The sequence below is a fragment of the Catharus ustulatus genome, chromosome 4 (genome assembly GCF_009819885.2).
Source record: "Catharus ustulatus isolate bCatUst1 chromosome 4, bCatUst1.pri.v2, whole genome shotgun sequence".
NCBI lineage: Eukaryota > Metazoa > Chordata > Aves > Passeriformes > Turdidae > Catharus > Catharus ustulatus.
Window position 1 is genome coordinate 62,937,774 of NC_046224.1, and position 18,087 is coordinate 62,955,860.

The 18,087-nt window shown below is 37.7% G+C and overlaps 1 protein-coding gene across 2 annotated transcripts in view; it reads right to left on the reverse strand.

Moving 5' to 3' along the window:
- The window catches only part of CCDC91 (coiled-coil domain containing 91), a 113,271-nt gene that overhangs the window by 69,097 nt on the left and 26,087 nt on the right, over positions 1-18,087 (reverse strand). For both annotated transcript variants that reach the window (XM_033058594.2, XM_033058595.2), the window contains exons 4-6: positions 16,062-16,219; positions 13,014-13,181; positions 10,914-11,018 (exon numbers count right to left, since the gene is read on the reverse strand). In XM_033058594.2, the coding sequence (XP_032914485.1) occupies positions 10,914-11,018; positions 13,014-13,181; positions 16,062-16,219 (431 nt within the window). The remainder of the gene's footprint in view (positions 1-10,913; positions 11,019-13,013; positions 13,182-16,061; positions 16,220-18,087) is intronic.

Here is an 18,087-nt window from a genome sequence, read left to right on the forward strand (position 1 = left end):
TTAAAAACAAAAAGACAATCTCCCCCTTTTCCCCCTTGAAAAACCCCCAAAACCAAAAAACCCCACCAAATATCCCACAGCAGCCAAAATTTCCCTCCCCAGCAAGAACCCTGTGAGAGTGAGAGGGAGAAGCAGAGGGATTCTAACTTGGACACAAATATTGTTTCCTCTAACTCTGCAAACCCAGGCCATACAAAGCTGCCCCTTTCAAAGTCCCTCAGTTCCTTTCTCCAAGCCAGCTGGCAAGGAGGCAAAAACAAGCTCACTCTTCCTTTGTTGTATGTGAGAAATTAAAATGTAAATACATTTTAAAGGCTGTAGCATTAGGACTGAGTTTGACAGAAAGCTTGAGCTGTGTTTTAACTTGGTTTGAAACTTCTTGGTATTTTACACTACGTCAGACCTCCCACAGATTGGCTTACCCAGATGAGAAAAATCATGATTAAGACACGTTCTTGTTCTGAGCAGCTCCCCTCTTCAGAGGGGCACAAACATTGCTTACAGTAAGGCTCTTGGCTAAAAGTGTTTGCAAAAAGGGAAGGCAAATCCTGCTGGAATATAGCCTTCTCAACTGGATGTATGCAGATTTATTAAGCATATGTAGAGGTATTTAAAGGACTGGACTTTACATTTTAAAATGTAAAGCAGTGCAGTACCAGTCAAAAATACAAAATATCATAAAAATGAAAAAAAATTTTATTCTTCCTTAAAAAATATAACCGTGTTTCTGTAGTGCAATGGAAGATTCATCAGCTATGTCAGTGATTGGTATAAGATAATTTAATTGGTGGTGATAGAATGGGACTGCGCTGAATGTTGATAAAATACTTCACAGGAGTTGCAACATGACTCAAAGAGTTGATATTTTTATTCAACAAATAACCATTTCTCAAAAAAATGCGAAAGACAGACAAATTTGATGCAAGCAGGAGGGTAAGTGCCACTAGACCCCCATTCATGAGAGAACTCTCTAATGAAAATATTTTGTGAAATATGAGATATCTTTAGACTATTTCTGTAGTCTTTATTAGCTACAATATCCCCTTTCTTCCTGCATGGGAGATGTTCACTGCATTTTTTGGCTGATTTCCATCAAGCCCTGAATAATTTTCCTCGGTTGACAACTGCCACCACATTTATAGAAAATAACAGCAGATATCTAAGACCAATCTATCTTAAAACAACACCACTGAAAGTGTTAAAGTGGCACAGAGTTGAAATGTGTCTTTTTAAGCAGTGAGTCCAAGTCCCAGGGACTCAGGGAACTCCCCACCAGCCCAGCTGAATGCAGCTGTTTTCCCCACTGGGGATTCTGTGCAGGTAGTGGAACTCCCAAGGGGCAAAGATGTAATCACACTTCATGTGAAGCCCCAGAATTTGTTCCCTTTACTGACCTTTCTCAGGTTTTATTTTGTTTGTTTTATTTGGTATTTAAACAAAGTATTTTCATAAAAGCAGGCATCACACACTGTCTGTAATCAGGTTTTAGCTCAAAAAGATGGAAATGGATCTCCTTTTCTGCTTATTACTAGCAAGAAGGCTCTTCAAGAATAAAAAGTACCTTTCCAGTTATAAAATTTGAATATAAGGGAGCTTCAGAACATTTTCTGTTCTTTGTTGCTTATGGGCTCAAAACCTGTTTTCCTTCTGAGCTTCCCTGAAGTTATCAAGATTTACTGCAAATTCCCTGCCCAGCAGGTCAATGGAAATTTGCTTTTCAATGACACACTCACTTCTTACTTATCTCAAAAGTCACACAAACTCACACCTTTGAAAACCTAGCACAGAAACTTTACATTCTCCCTACAAAAACAGGAAGTACATGAAGCACTGGTTGGAATTATTCTTAAGATATAAAAAATATTGTAATAACTGAAAAAATTCAGATTTTCTCTGATTATTTTTTAAGCATTACTCAGACCTTCATTTTCATAATTTTGTCATTATGGTACTCACTTCTGGAAATTAAGGTTGATCATGCTAACCAATTATTTGCCTGAGAATGTTTTAATTTTTAATGCATATCCAAAACCAAAACACTGCATGTGTTTATCAATACATTCAAGTAATAGGTTTATTTTTAAGGAATTACATAGAACTGGGAAAATCTGTTTTATCTCAATATCCTCTAGTTTTAAGAACAGATGTTCTAGTTTTCATTAGTATCAGCTTTCTTGCAGTGATAAAATTTTTGCCAAGAATAGTAAGAAAGCTCTCAGTAGTTTAAGTACATGATTATTTTAAATGTCACATGCTCTTCTGGACCTTTTAAACCTTTAATGAGGAAAAAACCTTATACAAGTCTCAGTAGCAAAACATTATTTATTTATTAAAGAGCAGCAACAATAAAGGAACAATACTTTATCTCTGGAACTATTTTCTCAATATCACGAGTTATATAGAAGTGACCTGTTACACACCTTTGCAGTAGTTTAAAATATTAGTTATTTGTTGACACTTGGCCTACATATTAACATTTTGGCAGTTCATTCAAGTGAAAAAAAAAGTAAAGGCATAATTAATAAGGAAGTTTCCAAGGTAACTGAGAAGGGATGAATAAATTCAACTTTGATATGTAAATCACAAGAGTTTCTTGGATATGTAATAACTTCCAGTGTGTGAATTAGAGTACATTTATACAAATAAATTTGCTTAATACCCGGCAAATTATACATTTCTGCTGGGCTTAGAAACACAAGTAAACAGTGTTTCTACACCAAGTACATATTATATATAAATAAAATTTAATACAGATTGAAAAAGCAATTGTGAAGGTGTAGCAGATTAATTAAGCAATAAAAGTTTCAGTAATGTATTAAGCTTCATTCTGCAGTCATTCATAGTTTATTAATGAATTATAAACCAAATAAGACAACTTAAATGGTAAAGGGCAATGAAGGGACAATCCTTCAAATTTCTCACGAAAGAAACATTCTCATATTTGCTGTTCATCTTATGCCTCCACGTGCATAAACAGGAAGTACAAATTCTTTTAAAAGTATTGACTAATTTTGGCTTATATTGGCTAAGATGTTACTATTTTGGTGTTGAGTAATGCTCAGGTACTCACAATAATTACCCTGTCTCAGATGCCTTACTCTGAATGAAAACAGGACATGGAGATGCTTTGGCACCATTTCCCACATCTTTTAAGGAGCCAAATACCAGATAACTGTCCTGCAAGCATTGCAACATTTCCCTTTAACTCTTAAATCATCTGTCCACAGTTCATTAATAAACTATGAATGGTTGCAGATTGCTGAAAATTTCATTGCTCATTAACCTGCTGCACCTTTAAACTTGCTTTTTCAATCTCTATTAAATTTTATTTATGTAATAGATAACTGGTCTTAAGTATTGTCTTAGCAATACAGTTACCTAAGTTCATTACTACACAATTTTCTTTTTAACAAATTTTGCACATTTTCATTTTCCCCCTCAAAAATCCAAAAAGATACTTCTCCTATGAACACTACAAAAACCTTGGTGTGAAAATCTTGATGAGGCAAGACTGGTGGTAAAGAACTCTAACCAATCAGTGCTAAATATATCTGGGCATTTCACGACCTTCTTAAGTAAAATTTCCATATTAAGTAGGAGAAAAAGTAAAAGATTAACCCCTCTGAATGCATTTGCTGTGAATGTGTAAATGAAAAAGTGCAGTAGCTGTCACAGACTTGTAACATACTGAACATCAATCAGTAAATCCACTCAAACAAATCCAGGATGCACTGGCATAAAACAGATCAAGACACTTACAAAGCAGTCAGAACACAAAATTTGTTTTAAACAAACTGTTTTTCTAGTACCTACTTGCACACTAAGAAAATGAAAGCCATTTAAGCACAATTTTTTTAATACTTTAAAATCAGAGAAGTGAAGGAGGCACAGAAGTGTAAAAAAATAAATGCTTGGCATGCCTTATGACTGCAACTGAAGATCAGATTATAAGGGAACTCAGGCATCTGAAAGCTGTTCAATAACAGCGCAACACCATAAGAGAGGTACAGTTTTACAACAAAATTAGAATGCTTAGTCTTACATCCACTCTTCTAATTAATAATTCTGGAACAAGACAACAAAACAATTACTAAAAGAATAGAAGTTTAAAAGGAAAATATAAGGCAAAAGAGCAGAATCTTTCCGTAATAGAAATAAAGTTATTTTTCCTCATGGATGGAAAAATAATTTGGAGGAAAGAAGACATCAAAACTGGGGGGAGGGGGGCAAGGGCAGGGGGAAACAGGCCAAAATGTAAACAGTTCTGAAATTATTAATAAATAAAGGCTTTGAATAAAAATGAGTGTCTGAAAGAAGAGTACAGAGAGCAACATTAAAAAAAATTAAAGATGAATAAATAAACGTGAGGTATCTGGCACTCACTTGAAAAAGAGGTGGGCAAGGGATTGTTGCCATATCCATAAATACCTTTAGCAGTTCAGCAAAAAAAGATGCACTGCTATCTGTTAAAGTGTCTTTTCTGAAATTCCCCCTTTTTGCATATTCCATAATTTTAAACCCTGCTGTGACCCGTGAAATTTCCTGGAATCTCATTTATAAATTTGTTTGCAGGTACAGTACATAAACTTTTTTTTCACACCTATTTTTTTTTTGTTATTAACATTCTGTCTCCTCTATGTCTGCACCTAAAACCAACCTAAATATTTTCTTAGAAGATGGTGTTTAACAGGATGTAAGTCATATATTAGTTTTGTAAGAAAACATACATTTTCTAGTACTCCAGCCATAAAAACCACCTACCTCCAAGACCTGTTTCCAACCTCCTGCAGAACACCTTTTCCAGGATCATAAATGCACTCTCCTGGAAGGAAAGACCAGGGAGGTGATGACAGGGAGTCGCCTCGTGTGTGAGGGAGGAGTTGGAATGTGTGGAGCTCTGTTTTGGGGTGGGGGTCGGTAAAGCATTTGGGGGCCAGGATTAGCAGGCAGGACAGCAAAGTGGGAATTGCCGTGCTAGACAGTCCCAGAGGGATGAGGAAGGTGAGACCTTCTCTAGACAACAGGAGGGAGTCTCATGTGGTTCCTCATGAGGAACATTCCCAAGACCAGAATCTGCCGGTGGGACAATGAGATTCCCAGGGCACATGGATAACAGCCCCCGTGAAGTAAAAATCAAAGCGTTAGGAGCTTAGCTGAGGGATAGAAACTTTACATATAATGATCATTGTAGAAGCAATGTAGAAAGTGGCTGAGCCAGTAGAGCTAAGACAATAAATCACTTGCTTGGCTTTGTTGCGTCAAGACGGGTGGTTGGGATATTGTTAAAGTGAAGGAATCGTTACTGCACCTGGACCCTGAAATCAGCCAGAACCAAGCTGGGAGCTTAAACTATGGCCAAAGAGCCTGAGCACCTAGCAACAAAACAAAGGTGAGAAGTTGAAGGTGATGAAGACTCCCTGACTTCATCATTAGGAGACCACTAACCCATTTCAAACACCCATTTGAAGGATGGAAATGTTTGCACGTAAAAGTTAATTTTAATACAAAGCGAGGGTAGGCAGGGTTAGGTAATGCACGTGTATAGGTGTGCTGGGTAATTATATGAATATGCAAGACTTTTGTGGATAAAAGAAGGCAAGAGTCCTGTGTACTTCGCACATCCCTGTGGGAGATTTCTCCCGGGTGTGTATGGCATTGTAATAAACATACCGCTTCCTAAATTTAACTGGTTAGACAGTCTTTGTTTCTGCATCACCCAGAACACAGGCAAATGAGGAACAATCCACTCTGCTGGACCTGAGGGAATGTGAAGATCTGCCTTGACTGCAGTGACAATGAGATGGCAAGATCAGGAGAAAGGGAAAACCAAGGGTCACAACACTGGACTTGAAGGAAGAAGACTTTGGCCTTTTTGGGATCTGCCTGGGACATGCGACACAGCCCTACAGAGAAGGCTCCAAAACAGCTGGTTCTTGCCTAGGGATTATCTCTTCCAAACTCAAAAATGGTCCACAGGAAAAAGTGGGAAGTAAAGCACAGGCAGCAGGAGGCCTGCATGGATGAACATCACTAAACTCTGACATAAAAGGGAAGTGGAAGCACTGACTTCAACAACAAGGAAACAGACACAACCAAATATGCATCCTGGTTTATATGAATTTGTGTGATATATGGATCTAATATATAAAAACCTCCAAAACAACTGGCTATATTAATCAAAATAAAAACAAAGTCATGTCTCAGAGTTAAGAGGGAACAAACTGGCCCAAAATCTTAGGTTTATGTCCTAGTTTGGAGGACAGGTGTCTGCTGAGAAAGGCAGGAGCCTCTCTTTGAAATGGAGAATGTAAACCCCCTCCCTCCAAATTATTAGAATTTTGAAATCAAGGGGTTCTCAGGCAAAGATATGGGAATTAGGAATAACAGTTCTTTACTAGGGAAATTAAAATAGAAATACAGTACTACAAAGAACAAACCCCAAACCCTGACAAAGTCAGAGTACAACCTGACACCCTGTCAGGCAGGGTGTTGGTAGCAGTCCCATTCCATGGTGGCTGCATCCTCCTGCAGTGACAGATGTGATTCAGTTGGAGCAGTGCTCCTGTACAAGGTGCAGTTTCCCTCCAGAGGTCCAGTGGTGATGTGGAGAAATCCAGTTTTCATCTGGAGTCCAGTGGAGAAAGGGGTTCCCTTAGTGTCCCAAAACCTCTGTTTTTATCTTGGTAAGAAATGTTGGGCTCTTCCCCCTGGCTGGAGCAACTTCCAATGGGATGCAGTAATTTTATCAGTCCCACAGTGGGACTCAATGGCCATGAGCAGAAAATGACTGGCTGGAGGAAGGATGGGTTGTGAAAAGATAAAGAACAATGCCCTGCCTGGTTTCAATGGATGGCCCATTAGCAGAATATCTGCCATGGAGATAAGGATCACTGCCCCCACCCTCAACAGATGGTGATAGAATAGAAACCTTTTATCACATCCTGTACTGTAACCCAAGACAGTTTACCATTTCCTATCTTTATATAACTGTATTTTAAGACTTTTCCTCATAATTCGAAGTTGTATAATTTAAATATGACATTTGTACAGGTACTCAAATGAAAAATTCCCTAAAACATCAACAGCTGTGAAAGGACATAAACAACATCTAACACCAGCAATGATTGAACATAGGTTATTGTTACCTCTTATCCCAGCTAGGTGTTACTGCATGACCTAGTGAACTTCCTTTGGATAATTCTGTACTGTTCTGTCAGTGTTTTCCTCAGGATAATCTTCCTCTCCTGCCTTTCTGAAACACCACTCAAATAAGGAGCCTATCTGACCTGCTTTCTTCTGATATGTAAAGTGAAGTCACATTACCAACCAATTAATTTCCAATCATGATTCCTTCCAATAGCACTAATACTGCTACGTAAAATAAGCATATTAAAGTCCCTCTTTAAATAGATTTCTTTAAAATGTTCCTAAAGGAAGGTGGAACAGAAATAATGATTTCCAGAAGAAAAAAAAAAAAAAGTTGGTGTTTTCATAACAACTACAGATTTGTTAAGTTGGAAGAACAGAAGTCTGTTGTCAAAAGATAAAAAAGAAGTTTATTTCAAAAAGAAGGGTCACACCACAGCAACTATATTGCTCTTCAGAAAAACAGCCTGCTTAACTTCCAGAAAGGGATGATGATGGGAAAAAATGTGCATAACCGCAACTAGAATTTTCCAATGGCAATGCAGCACTTCTTCAAAAGTGTGGTAAATCGGATAGCAGAGAAAAGTATGATCCAGTTCCTAGTGAATCATCAAAACCAGTTGTCTGTAGATAGACCAAACATCAGGGGCCTTATCAGCTGAACAATCTGACTGAAGAATTAAGTTCCCGCTCAGAGCGGTTGAAACCAGGCACTACTTTCCCTTCTCAAATTTAGTGTTCCCTCACTGATGTGCAACCATGAGAACATCACCCACTGAACAGGAATGTTAATCTTGTTGTTGATGGTTTTCAGTGTATTACAAATTGGAGTTTGGTAGTTTTAAAATGAAGCCATTGCTTATTTCTACACCATATTGCAATGTGGTTACAACAAAATTCTACATTTCTAAGATTAAGTGACCACTAAGCCTTCATTATTTTCAAAACCTTGTATGACATACTAGCCACATATAACTTAAAAATATGCAGCAACTCACACCTAAGGAAGACCTGAAGTGTTAAAAGTTGAGATGAATATATATCCTCTGATCAAAAAAAGGGACAAATATAAAAGTGACATACCAACCAAGAAAATATAAAAATCAGATGTACATTTGCACCTGTTTCTCTCCTGTCTAAAATAAGCAAGGAATTACAAGGCCAAGATTGCAACTTTACAGTTGCAACACTGCACATAAGACAAAACTCCTAAAGTTACACTTCTCACAGCAATTTTAACTCCGTTCCAGTTTGCAAGTAAAGAAGTTAGAAATATACTGTTTTATTCTGCCTCTTAAATAGTACAAATGCAGAAGCAGGAATGTGGGAATCATAACTCTAATTTTATTAGCTTGTAAGAATTCAAGATCTCAAAGAGACCAATGCATTAAATATCCAAACAACTCTATAATACTAGTTAATAGTAATTTGTTTATTCTGTTTATGAACCCACTGCTGCCCCTTTACTGTCTCTGGTTGTTGCAGATACATATGGAAATAATGTTAAGAATGTGAAAAAACTACATGTTCTGTTCAATCTTGATTATTTTAAAGCTAATTTTATTTAGATGAAACACAGAACTTTTTACCTTTCAGTTTTACACAATGTTAAATGCGGCAACACTATTGTCATCCATTAGTTAAATGTTAACCCTATACCAAAGATTTGCAATTCTGCCTGTCATGTTTAGGAATAGCGATTATCACTACCCTTCAATTCTTCAATTTTCAGAACTACCAAATTCAGTTTAAGGCTTTTTTCACACCTATGATGAAGAAGGTTTGTGACTAGTCCAGAACAAAACTTGCTTCATTAGAATAGTAACCCAGCTCAGAGAAAATATTTTTATGTTCCTACCTTGCCTTTCAAAGCTTTTCTTTATCAAAAAACCTAAAGCATATTTTGTTGATGCAATTTTGTGAGAACAAAACTGTGATAACATAATTGTCAGCCTTGACTAAGGCAGAAACCAATAGGAAAAGATGCAAAACAAAAATTGATTACTGACTTAATTGACAAAAATCAATGAAATCTTCTCTCAGAACTAAACACAGTAACTTCTCCAAAAAAGAAAAGAGTCTTATGTAAATATCACCTTGTTAAAAACCTGATTAACTGACTGGTTTTGCTGTATCTAGAGTAGCTTTTAAGAATTCCCTGTCACAAGTGCCAGAAGCCAGTTAGTTAGTAAATAAAAAGGTGCATGGAACAGTGCATGTTCATGTAAAAGGTAGTTATAAAAGTCTCCTGAGGCATAGGTTTTATACTTTTTATTCAAACATTAATACAGCAATTTCATTTAAAAGGAATTAAATCAACGCACACCTACAGCTTTGGATGCTGGCATCGGTTCCATTGGAAACCTCATCCTGAGAGTTCCCAAAGCTGTGCCAGAGGCACCACTGCAGTCTGCTTTAAAGCTTTTCAGGTCAGCAGCACTAATAACCAGCTGCTTCTACTGGAAAAGGCAGAGCCAGTGGGACAGACATCTGTCCTGGGAGCTGCCAGCTCTGCTCAGTGTGTGGCCACAGGTGGTGAGCCTCGTGCTGCAGGAGCCAGAGGAGAAAGACAAAAGAAACTAAAAGCTGTAGTAACAGAAAGCATCCACAATTGAAGTCTCATTAAAGTAACTTTAACAGGCAGTTCTTATGCATGATTCACCTTCCTTCTCTGTTTTGATTCTGGCTGTACCCAGAAGACAACAAGAGGAAGCACATGAGCACTTCTACAAAGCAAGGCAAAAGTTATGACCCTTTTACTGCCATTTTTAAAAGTTGCAGTATCTGACTCAAAGAGTTATGATGCACACTGATAGTTGCAAACCTCAGTAGCCTTTCCACTATGCAAATTCACAGTGCTCTTCAAGCAGAAGTAAGTATTAACAACATGAAATCCACCCATTCTATTGTTTAGGATAACCAATAACTTTAGCCACTATAGTACTCCATAAATCATGAGGGTTTTAAGTTATACTTCCGTTTATTTCATGATTATGCAAACACTTCTTTCACTGAGTAAAGTGTTACACACAAAAAAGGAAAAAAAAAACAGTATTAGATAATTATATTACTGTAAATTCCAGAATGTACTGCTGTCAGAAATTCAAAACAAATTATTACAGCAACCCTTTAATACAAATGGGAAACAATGCAACAGCTATTAAACACCATCCACAGCAGTAAAAAAATTAAGTGAAGCTGAGTTACAGACACAAACTTCTGAAATGATGAAACATAGTTTGCTTTGCTCTAACACTGGAAGATGACTGAAAACTTCAATGAAAATTTTGCCTGGGATGTGAAACATTACGCATGTATTTAATGGAAGATGTTAACTTTTACAATTGAAACAATTCTAATTCCATTGTCTATCATCTAATGACACTTTTCAGATTTTCATTATGCAGCATGAATTATTTCATATTAAGTTAGGCAAGACAGCACAAACAATTGGCCATAGCACTCTAGAACATGCTAAGCCATGCTGTTACACACAGCTACTGAGCAAAGTGTTTTTCTTTTCATCTGTTATATGAAAGAGATCCCAACAAGGAAGAGTGATCTGAGTTACAAAAATGTAGTTAGGCAAGTGGGATATTAAACTTACATTCCTGCTAATGTAAAAAAATCAGACTGATCTAAGCACCTTAGAAATTCTTTAAATTCAAAAGGCTTTGGAGCAGACACATAAGATGCCTAATAGAATATTTTTTGGACATAAATATACTCTATACAAAACCCTCCTGAAAAACAAAGAAATAAATTACCTGGAGTATCTTGTAATGATCTTGATGTGGAAGCACTTTTTCTTTTTTTTCCTTCAAGAAATCCATTTCTAGCACACTATGTTTTTCCAGCAAATGTTCCAATTCCTATAAAGTTTGTAAAATAAAACACATGAAATTACAAACATTTGTGAATTTTGAAAATACAGATTTATTCAACCATTCAAACTGATTTCTGATAACTGTGATATTTACTGTCTTAATTATCGCAGAGTTAAAGGGTTGTGCAGGAAAAATCTGACTGCAGTCATTAAATTGAGACAGTATTTTCAAGTGTGAGGTATTTAAAACCCAAGGCATGTCCCATGTATAAGGAATGACCTACTTGAAGTGGCCAAGGTACCCTTAATTGCATCCTCTAATTTCTTAACCCTGAAGGGTTCAGGCAGCTGGACCTGTTGTTACAGGTCCCTTCCAACTGGAACTATTCTATTATGTTCCAATTATTTTCATATTTTTAATACCTTGCTCTGTCTTTCTGCACTTGAAAAGCAGCATATTAAATGTACTGTCAGCAAATGTTTTCACTGAAAAGGCAGGAATCCTATGACATATATGCATGTATACAATGATCTCTATCTACATCTCCAAAGTGAATAAAATCTTAAAATATTCTGGGATCTCACAGAGAGCCACTCTGAAAGCCTGCCCAACAGGAACCAATAGAGAGGAAGAAGAATAACACCACTGACAATAAACTTCAAAATTATTTGCTGCACAAAGAGCTAAAGATTTTTATTTCTCCTTAATGCAGCCATTGCTATTGTACATAAGCTGCTGGCACCTTTTCAGTTGCTCAAGAGCAACTACTTCTCCAAGTCATGCAGGAAGCCAGTATAGAAACAAATGACCTGCCAGGTCACTGCACAGCTATTCAAACAAAGGTACAACTGAGAGGGTCATGAGGAGGACAAAGAGCAGGTCTGCTTAGTTCAACCCTGCTTTTGGACAAAGTAGTCAAAACAGTTTGAGAGATTCCCCTGGTGAGATAGAAACAGACTGTGGAACACCAATCTAAAGCCTCTCTCTCAACCTGTCTCCTCTTCCAACCTTTCCTTCATACAGTTAGCAAAACCAGCCCATTGCAGACCTCCTCATCCTTGGCTCCAGTAATTCATCCTCATTTTTGTTTCCCCAAGCTTTTTGCTCCTTCCCCAGCATGACTTGAGCCCTCTCATGAAACAGTATTAAGAATAACAGAAGTTAAACTCACTCTCCCATGCCTCAGTGACCTTCTGCTAACTCTGATGTGTAACTACAGGCACAGCCCTGCTTGGTGCTCTTACTGTATTCAGGTCAGAAGGACTACGAAGAATTGAGCTGCTACAGCTCCTACCCCCCAAAAAAATCAAAACAAAACTCATGCTGAGAAACCTTGCAATCTTTTTTTTTTTCCTTGAAACTTTAGAAAAATTCAGCCTAAAATAGATAAAATAGACACTAGACTAAACTAAAAGTATTGTACTAGACTAAAAAAAAGTATTCCAGTTAAATTGTGTGGTGTGCCCAGTTCTGGCCAGTCTCTGGAGGGCATCCAGAAAAGGACAACAGAGACGGGGAAGGGTTTGGAGCACAAATCTGATGAGAAGAGCCTGACGGAGCAGTGGAGGCTCAGACTGGAAAAAACAGAAGTTCAAGGGGACCTTATCTCTTGTGGCCAGGTGGGGGTCAGGCTCTGTTCCCATGGAACAAGGGACAGGACAAGAGGAAATGGCCTCAGGCTGTACCAGGGGAGGCTCAGGTTGGACATCAGGAGGAATTTCTTCCTGGAAAGGGTGGTCAGGCATCAGAAGGGGCTGCCCAGGGAGGTGTCAGAGTCCTGGAAGCGTGCAAGGAATGCCTGGATGTGGCACTCAGTGCCCTGGGCTGGTGACAAGGTGGGGATCTGGTCAGGTTGAATTCAATGATCTTTGAAGTCTTTCCCAACCTTAATGATTCTAAATTTGGCCAGTTTCTGTGGAATTTGGCTAATTTCTATTAAAAAAAAAGAATTTCAAACAAATTTTAAACCTCTGCTAGCTTCACCTATATTTAAATCCTATATAAATGCCAAACATTTCCCTTCAAAATGACTATTCATACCTTTTTGATTTTTAGTTTTTCTTCTTCAGCACTGCAAAGCTTGATTTCAAGGTTTGCAACAGCTTGTTGAAGGCAGCTCTTGGGTTCACTTGCTCTCTTTGTCTCAACATCAGCTAAAGTCTTGTCTTCAATTGCATTTGAAGAGGCAACTGGAATATCTGCTTGAGTCTAATTCATAGGAGAAAAGCGGAACTGAGTCATCTCTGTCAATGCATCCGGGAAACAAACTCTTCTTGGATTAGTCATTCCATGTGTTCACCCAGTGCACACTGCAAACAGTGGTCACAGAAGGGGAATACAAAGGTTTTGTGCTAAAGTAAATATCCTTAGGCTAGACTAAGAGAATAAAAGTAATTCAGACATCTCTAAACATTTAGTGACTGCTATTTCAGTACACTGTGGAAGTACAGAAAACAGGTGAAACACTGATGGTAGGCCCACACTTTCAGAAAAGAACACAAATAAATTAGGTGATGTTTAAAACATTTTGTGGTATAAATAAATAAAAAATCAAACTTTATTTCTCCACTTAAAAAAAATAAAGGAAGGGGGGAAAAACTTGCTCTTTGTGCTGCAAAAGAACTCCAAGAAAAAAGTTGGTAGATTAATTCAAGAAAGCCAAGTAGGCTTGAGATTTGGGTGATGAAAGGAACATCTCAGCGTCTTTATTAAAGAGATGTTTGACTGATCTGACCTAATCGTGCCCCCTAGCCCCTTGTGTTCCAAACATACACCCAGATAACGCACTGAATTTCCAATAAATATCTCTCAAAGGATTCAAATAAAGTAACAAACAAAAGCAGCTGACATCTTGACTGTACATAAATATATAAGATACAGCAGACAACACAGAGAGAAAACTGAAGTTTGTGCTCTGAATTCTCCCGCAAGAAGCAAAGAGAAACCATATGTGCCAATTCCACTTCTCAGTATTAATCAAGATTAGAGTCTGGCACCACCAAAAACTGTGAGTATGGAACCTGTAATAAGGAAGGATTTTTTTACCTAAAACCTCAAGAGGCTCTGGAGATAGAATTATATAAGAATGCAGTTCTACTAATACCACACTCCAATAAGTATAGGAATATTTTATTTTGGTTTAATGTCCATCACTTTCCTTTTGTTTACTCCTTTGTGCAAAGTCATCTCCATTTCAAAATAATGTTGAAGGACCTGCTCTCAACACCCTTCAGCAGGACTTGCTAATAAAGTTTTTAAAAGTTTTTAAAGTTTTTAAATTTTTACTGTTTCCTGCATTACAGAGAATTTATGGAATGAGGAGTCTGTCAGTCGCTGAACAGAACAAGATGAGAAAAACTGAAACATGGACTACAACTAGAATTTGCACACACACTTAGTCTGAAGTTACAAAGTATGTTTTTTATTTTTCTGTAAGACTACCTAACTAAATGACTTTATAGTTTTAAAAAATACCCCTAAGCCTCAGTGTTCTGGAATAACCCAAGTGCTCTTTCCAGAGAATACAAAAGCTAAAATTGCTGGCCGAGTTCAAACAAGAAAGGTTGAAGGTTATTCCCTGTTAGCCAAAATTTAAAAAGGCAGGATCTGTGGTGGCTGAAGAAAATCACTTTTTGATCATCCTGCCAGTAAAAGAAATTTACTTATCAAAACTTTGTCAGAGAGCCAGATGAAGAGCCTTCAACACAGAAAATTATCCTGGTTGGCATCAGTCAAAAAAAGAAAACAAACACTCCTCCCTCTCAAGAAAAAAAAGCCATAACTTTTGGATTTATAAATTTCTTTGATATCATTTTCATCTGGGCACATCTCTTTTTCACTTTTTATAGGCTTTCCCCAGAACATTAGTCTGGGAACAAACACCAAATGGTAACTAATGAATTAATTAATTAATTAATTCAAAATTGGTGCCACAGTCTTTCTGGAAGTGTGAACATACAGAAGCCACTCAAAGGAAAAAGAGAAGACTCGGTTAAAGTAAAACTTATATTTTGTGAATGCTGTTTAAATAGCTCTAAAGAAATGGTTTTAAATGATCAGAAAATGAAAATGACTTAATAATGAAACTCAGTTTTCACCAGGAGCAACCTTGAGACTTGATGAGTCTACCTGAAGAAGACCAAGGAAGTGCTAAAAACAGGAGGGTTGATAATTAGTCCAAAATATTAATTGTGTCACAGTGAAGCAAGAGCCTTCTCTAATTCAAGTATTCATTACCTCACATCCTGAAACAAGAAAGTTTCCAATGAATGAACATGTTCAAATGCGGGCCACTGCAATTATGCAATAAAAAACTCAGAAAAGTAAATTATTTAAGTCTCAACTGCAGTAGCTCTTGTAATTCCGATAAAATTCTTGTGATACTCTCCAGGTAGAAAGGCTTTTCCCTTCCTTCCTCACCTAGATGTTTAGCTAAAAACTAAACATTTCCACACCCTAGAAAGAAACAAAGATCCATTCTCAGCAGCACTGCAGTCCCAGAAGAGATTAAGAACCCATAACTAGATCATAAAAAAAAAAATCAACTCTAAAAGTAATGTGGAAAAAATAAAGAAAAGTAAAGTAAAATTTAACCCCCCTAAAATTAATTTGATTATAATTAAGTAAAGATTAACTGTTATTTCCCTAAACATAGATGACAGGCAGGGATGGGAATGCCTTTCTCTAGACCAGGTTGCTCAGAGCCCCATCCTTGAAAATCCTAAAAACCTAGTCCTAAAACTTGAGAAAACATACGAGTGTGATCAGCTTTGAACAGTAGTCAGCTTTTTGAGAGAATCTTCCTGCTGATGTTTCCTTCATGCATGCCCAGCACTGCCTGTCTTCAACTTTTAAAAACTCTAAAAAACTTACCTCTCTTGCAGTTCAGATCAAAGTAGTATGGTTTCTATCAGTTATAGGCTTCATAAACTATTTTTAAATTAAGCATTTTACTTCAAAGTCTGCATCATGGAAATCCAGAGACCTTTTGCCCTTAAAAAGCATTTCCTAAGTGTGCACAGAAAAGAAGCAACAGTGATATTTAACACATTGAGTTCCCACAATGAAGCTCAAAAATTGTGGGTTTACCTGTTCTTTAGGAACAACTGGATTTATCACACTCTTCCCTGCTGGATTAGGTGTTGCCACATTATCACTTGATAAAATGAAAGAGTCAGAAGGAAGCAGGCAGGAAGAAGGCACAGAGCGCTCCAGGAGAACATCAGGAGATCTATGGACTTCAGGTACTGGAAACAGAAAACATACACAGCATGAAGAACTACCCCCAAATTAGTTCTGTTTCTGGAGTCTATGCATAGTAAAACCCATCACATATCAAGTCATACCAATGTAAACTTACGTACCTCTTATAATCCAGTTGCACTGAAAAGTAATTCCACACAAAGTGTCTGTGTTTTTCAGTAGTATCGTCTTAAAGACATTCATAGTCACAATAAATTTTGACTTCTAATTACAAGAAAACAGCTCTCAAAAGGATCAGTTTTATCTCTGTGTCTTTTGATTCACACAGCCTTTCAGCTTCAGCATGATCTTTAATCAGTTTCAGAAAAAGCAGCTCCCATTATTATTACAACTCTGTCAACACGTAAAAGATGCTACTAGCCTGGAGCAAGGCTCAGCCTCTGGCTATCACTGTTAAATACTGTGCAAGTACAGTAATTTCACGATTATAAGCCGCACCATTTTGACTAAAATTTTGGTCCGAACCCGAAGTGCGGCTTATGATCAGGTGCGGCTTATATATGGACAAAGAATGAAAAGTTGCTGTTTTGGAGGACAGGTGTCTGCTGAAAAAGGCAGGAACTTCTCTTTGAAATGGAGAATGTAAACCCCCTACCTCCAAATTATTAGAATTTTGAAATCAAGGGGCTTTCAGGCAAAGATATGGGAATTAGGAATAACAGTTCTTTACTAGGGAAATTAAAATAGAAATACAGTACTACAAAGAAACAAACTGCAAACCCTGACAAAGTCAGAGTACAACCTGACACCCCATCAGGCAGGGTGTTGGTAGCAGTCCCATTCAATGGTGGCTGCATCCTCCTGCAGTGACAGATGTGATTCAGTTGGAGCAGTGCTCCTGTAGAAGGTGCAGTTTCCCTCCGGAGGTCCAGTGGTGATGTGGAGAAATCCGGTTTTCCTCTGGAGTCCAGTGGAGAAAGGGGGCTCCCTTAGTGTCCCAAAACCTCTGTTTTTATCTTGGTAAGAAATGTTGGGCTCTTCCCCCTGGCTGGAGCAACTTCCAATGGGATGCAGTAATTTTATCAGTCCCACAGTGGGACTCAATGGCCATGAGCAGAAAATGACTGGCTGGAGGAAGGATGGGTTGTGAAAAGATAAAGAACAATGCCCTGCCTGGTTTCAATGGATGGCCCATTAGCAGAATATCTCCCATGGAGATAAGGATCACTGCCCCCACCCTCAACAGATGGTGATAGAACAGATACCTTTCATCACACTCTGTATTGTAACCTAAGACAGTTGCCAACACGCGGCTTATAATCAGGTGTGGCTTATAATCGTGAAATTACTGTACTCAGCACAAACCAGTGTATACAACTGGCCTTGAGGCATCCAAAAGGACACATTAATCCTTGAATTCAGGTACTCTCTGTCCCAGCTTCTTCAGCTCCCAGTTCTAGGATTCAGGTGTAAGACACAGGAACATACAAACCTCATTGGATGAAAAGAGGACAGAAAATAGACCACGAGGCAGTAAAATATCAGTAGGGTAACTGCAATGATAGTAGATTTGGACAGGGCCAAAAACATAGGAAATAGAAAAAATCACAGCTCAGGCTCAGCAGAAGATGGAAACTTGTCTGAAAAGCCTACAGGAGAACACTTCAGCAAAGAGAACAGGAACCAGTTTAGGTAACTGCATTTTAATAGTTAACTGTTCTCCAGAACTGGAAACAGGACTTTTTTGGCTTTCTTTTATGTACCTTTAGATAAAACTCCCCTCCCATTCCAAAAGCCTCCTTTTAAAGGGAATTTCCTGTAACAATTACCAACCCTGTTAGTTCAAGTGGCACTGAAGTGACATAATTGATCTTTTTGTATCTAAGCAAACATTAAAGTCTCAGCTTGATGA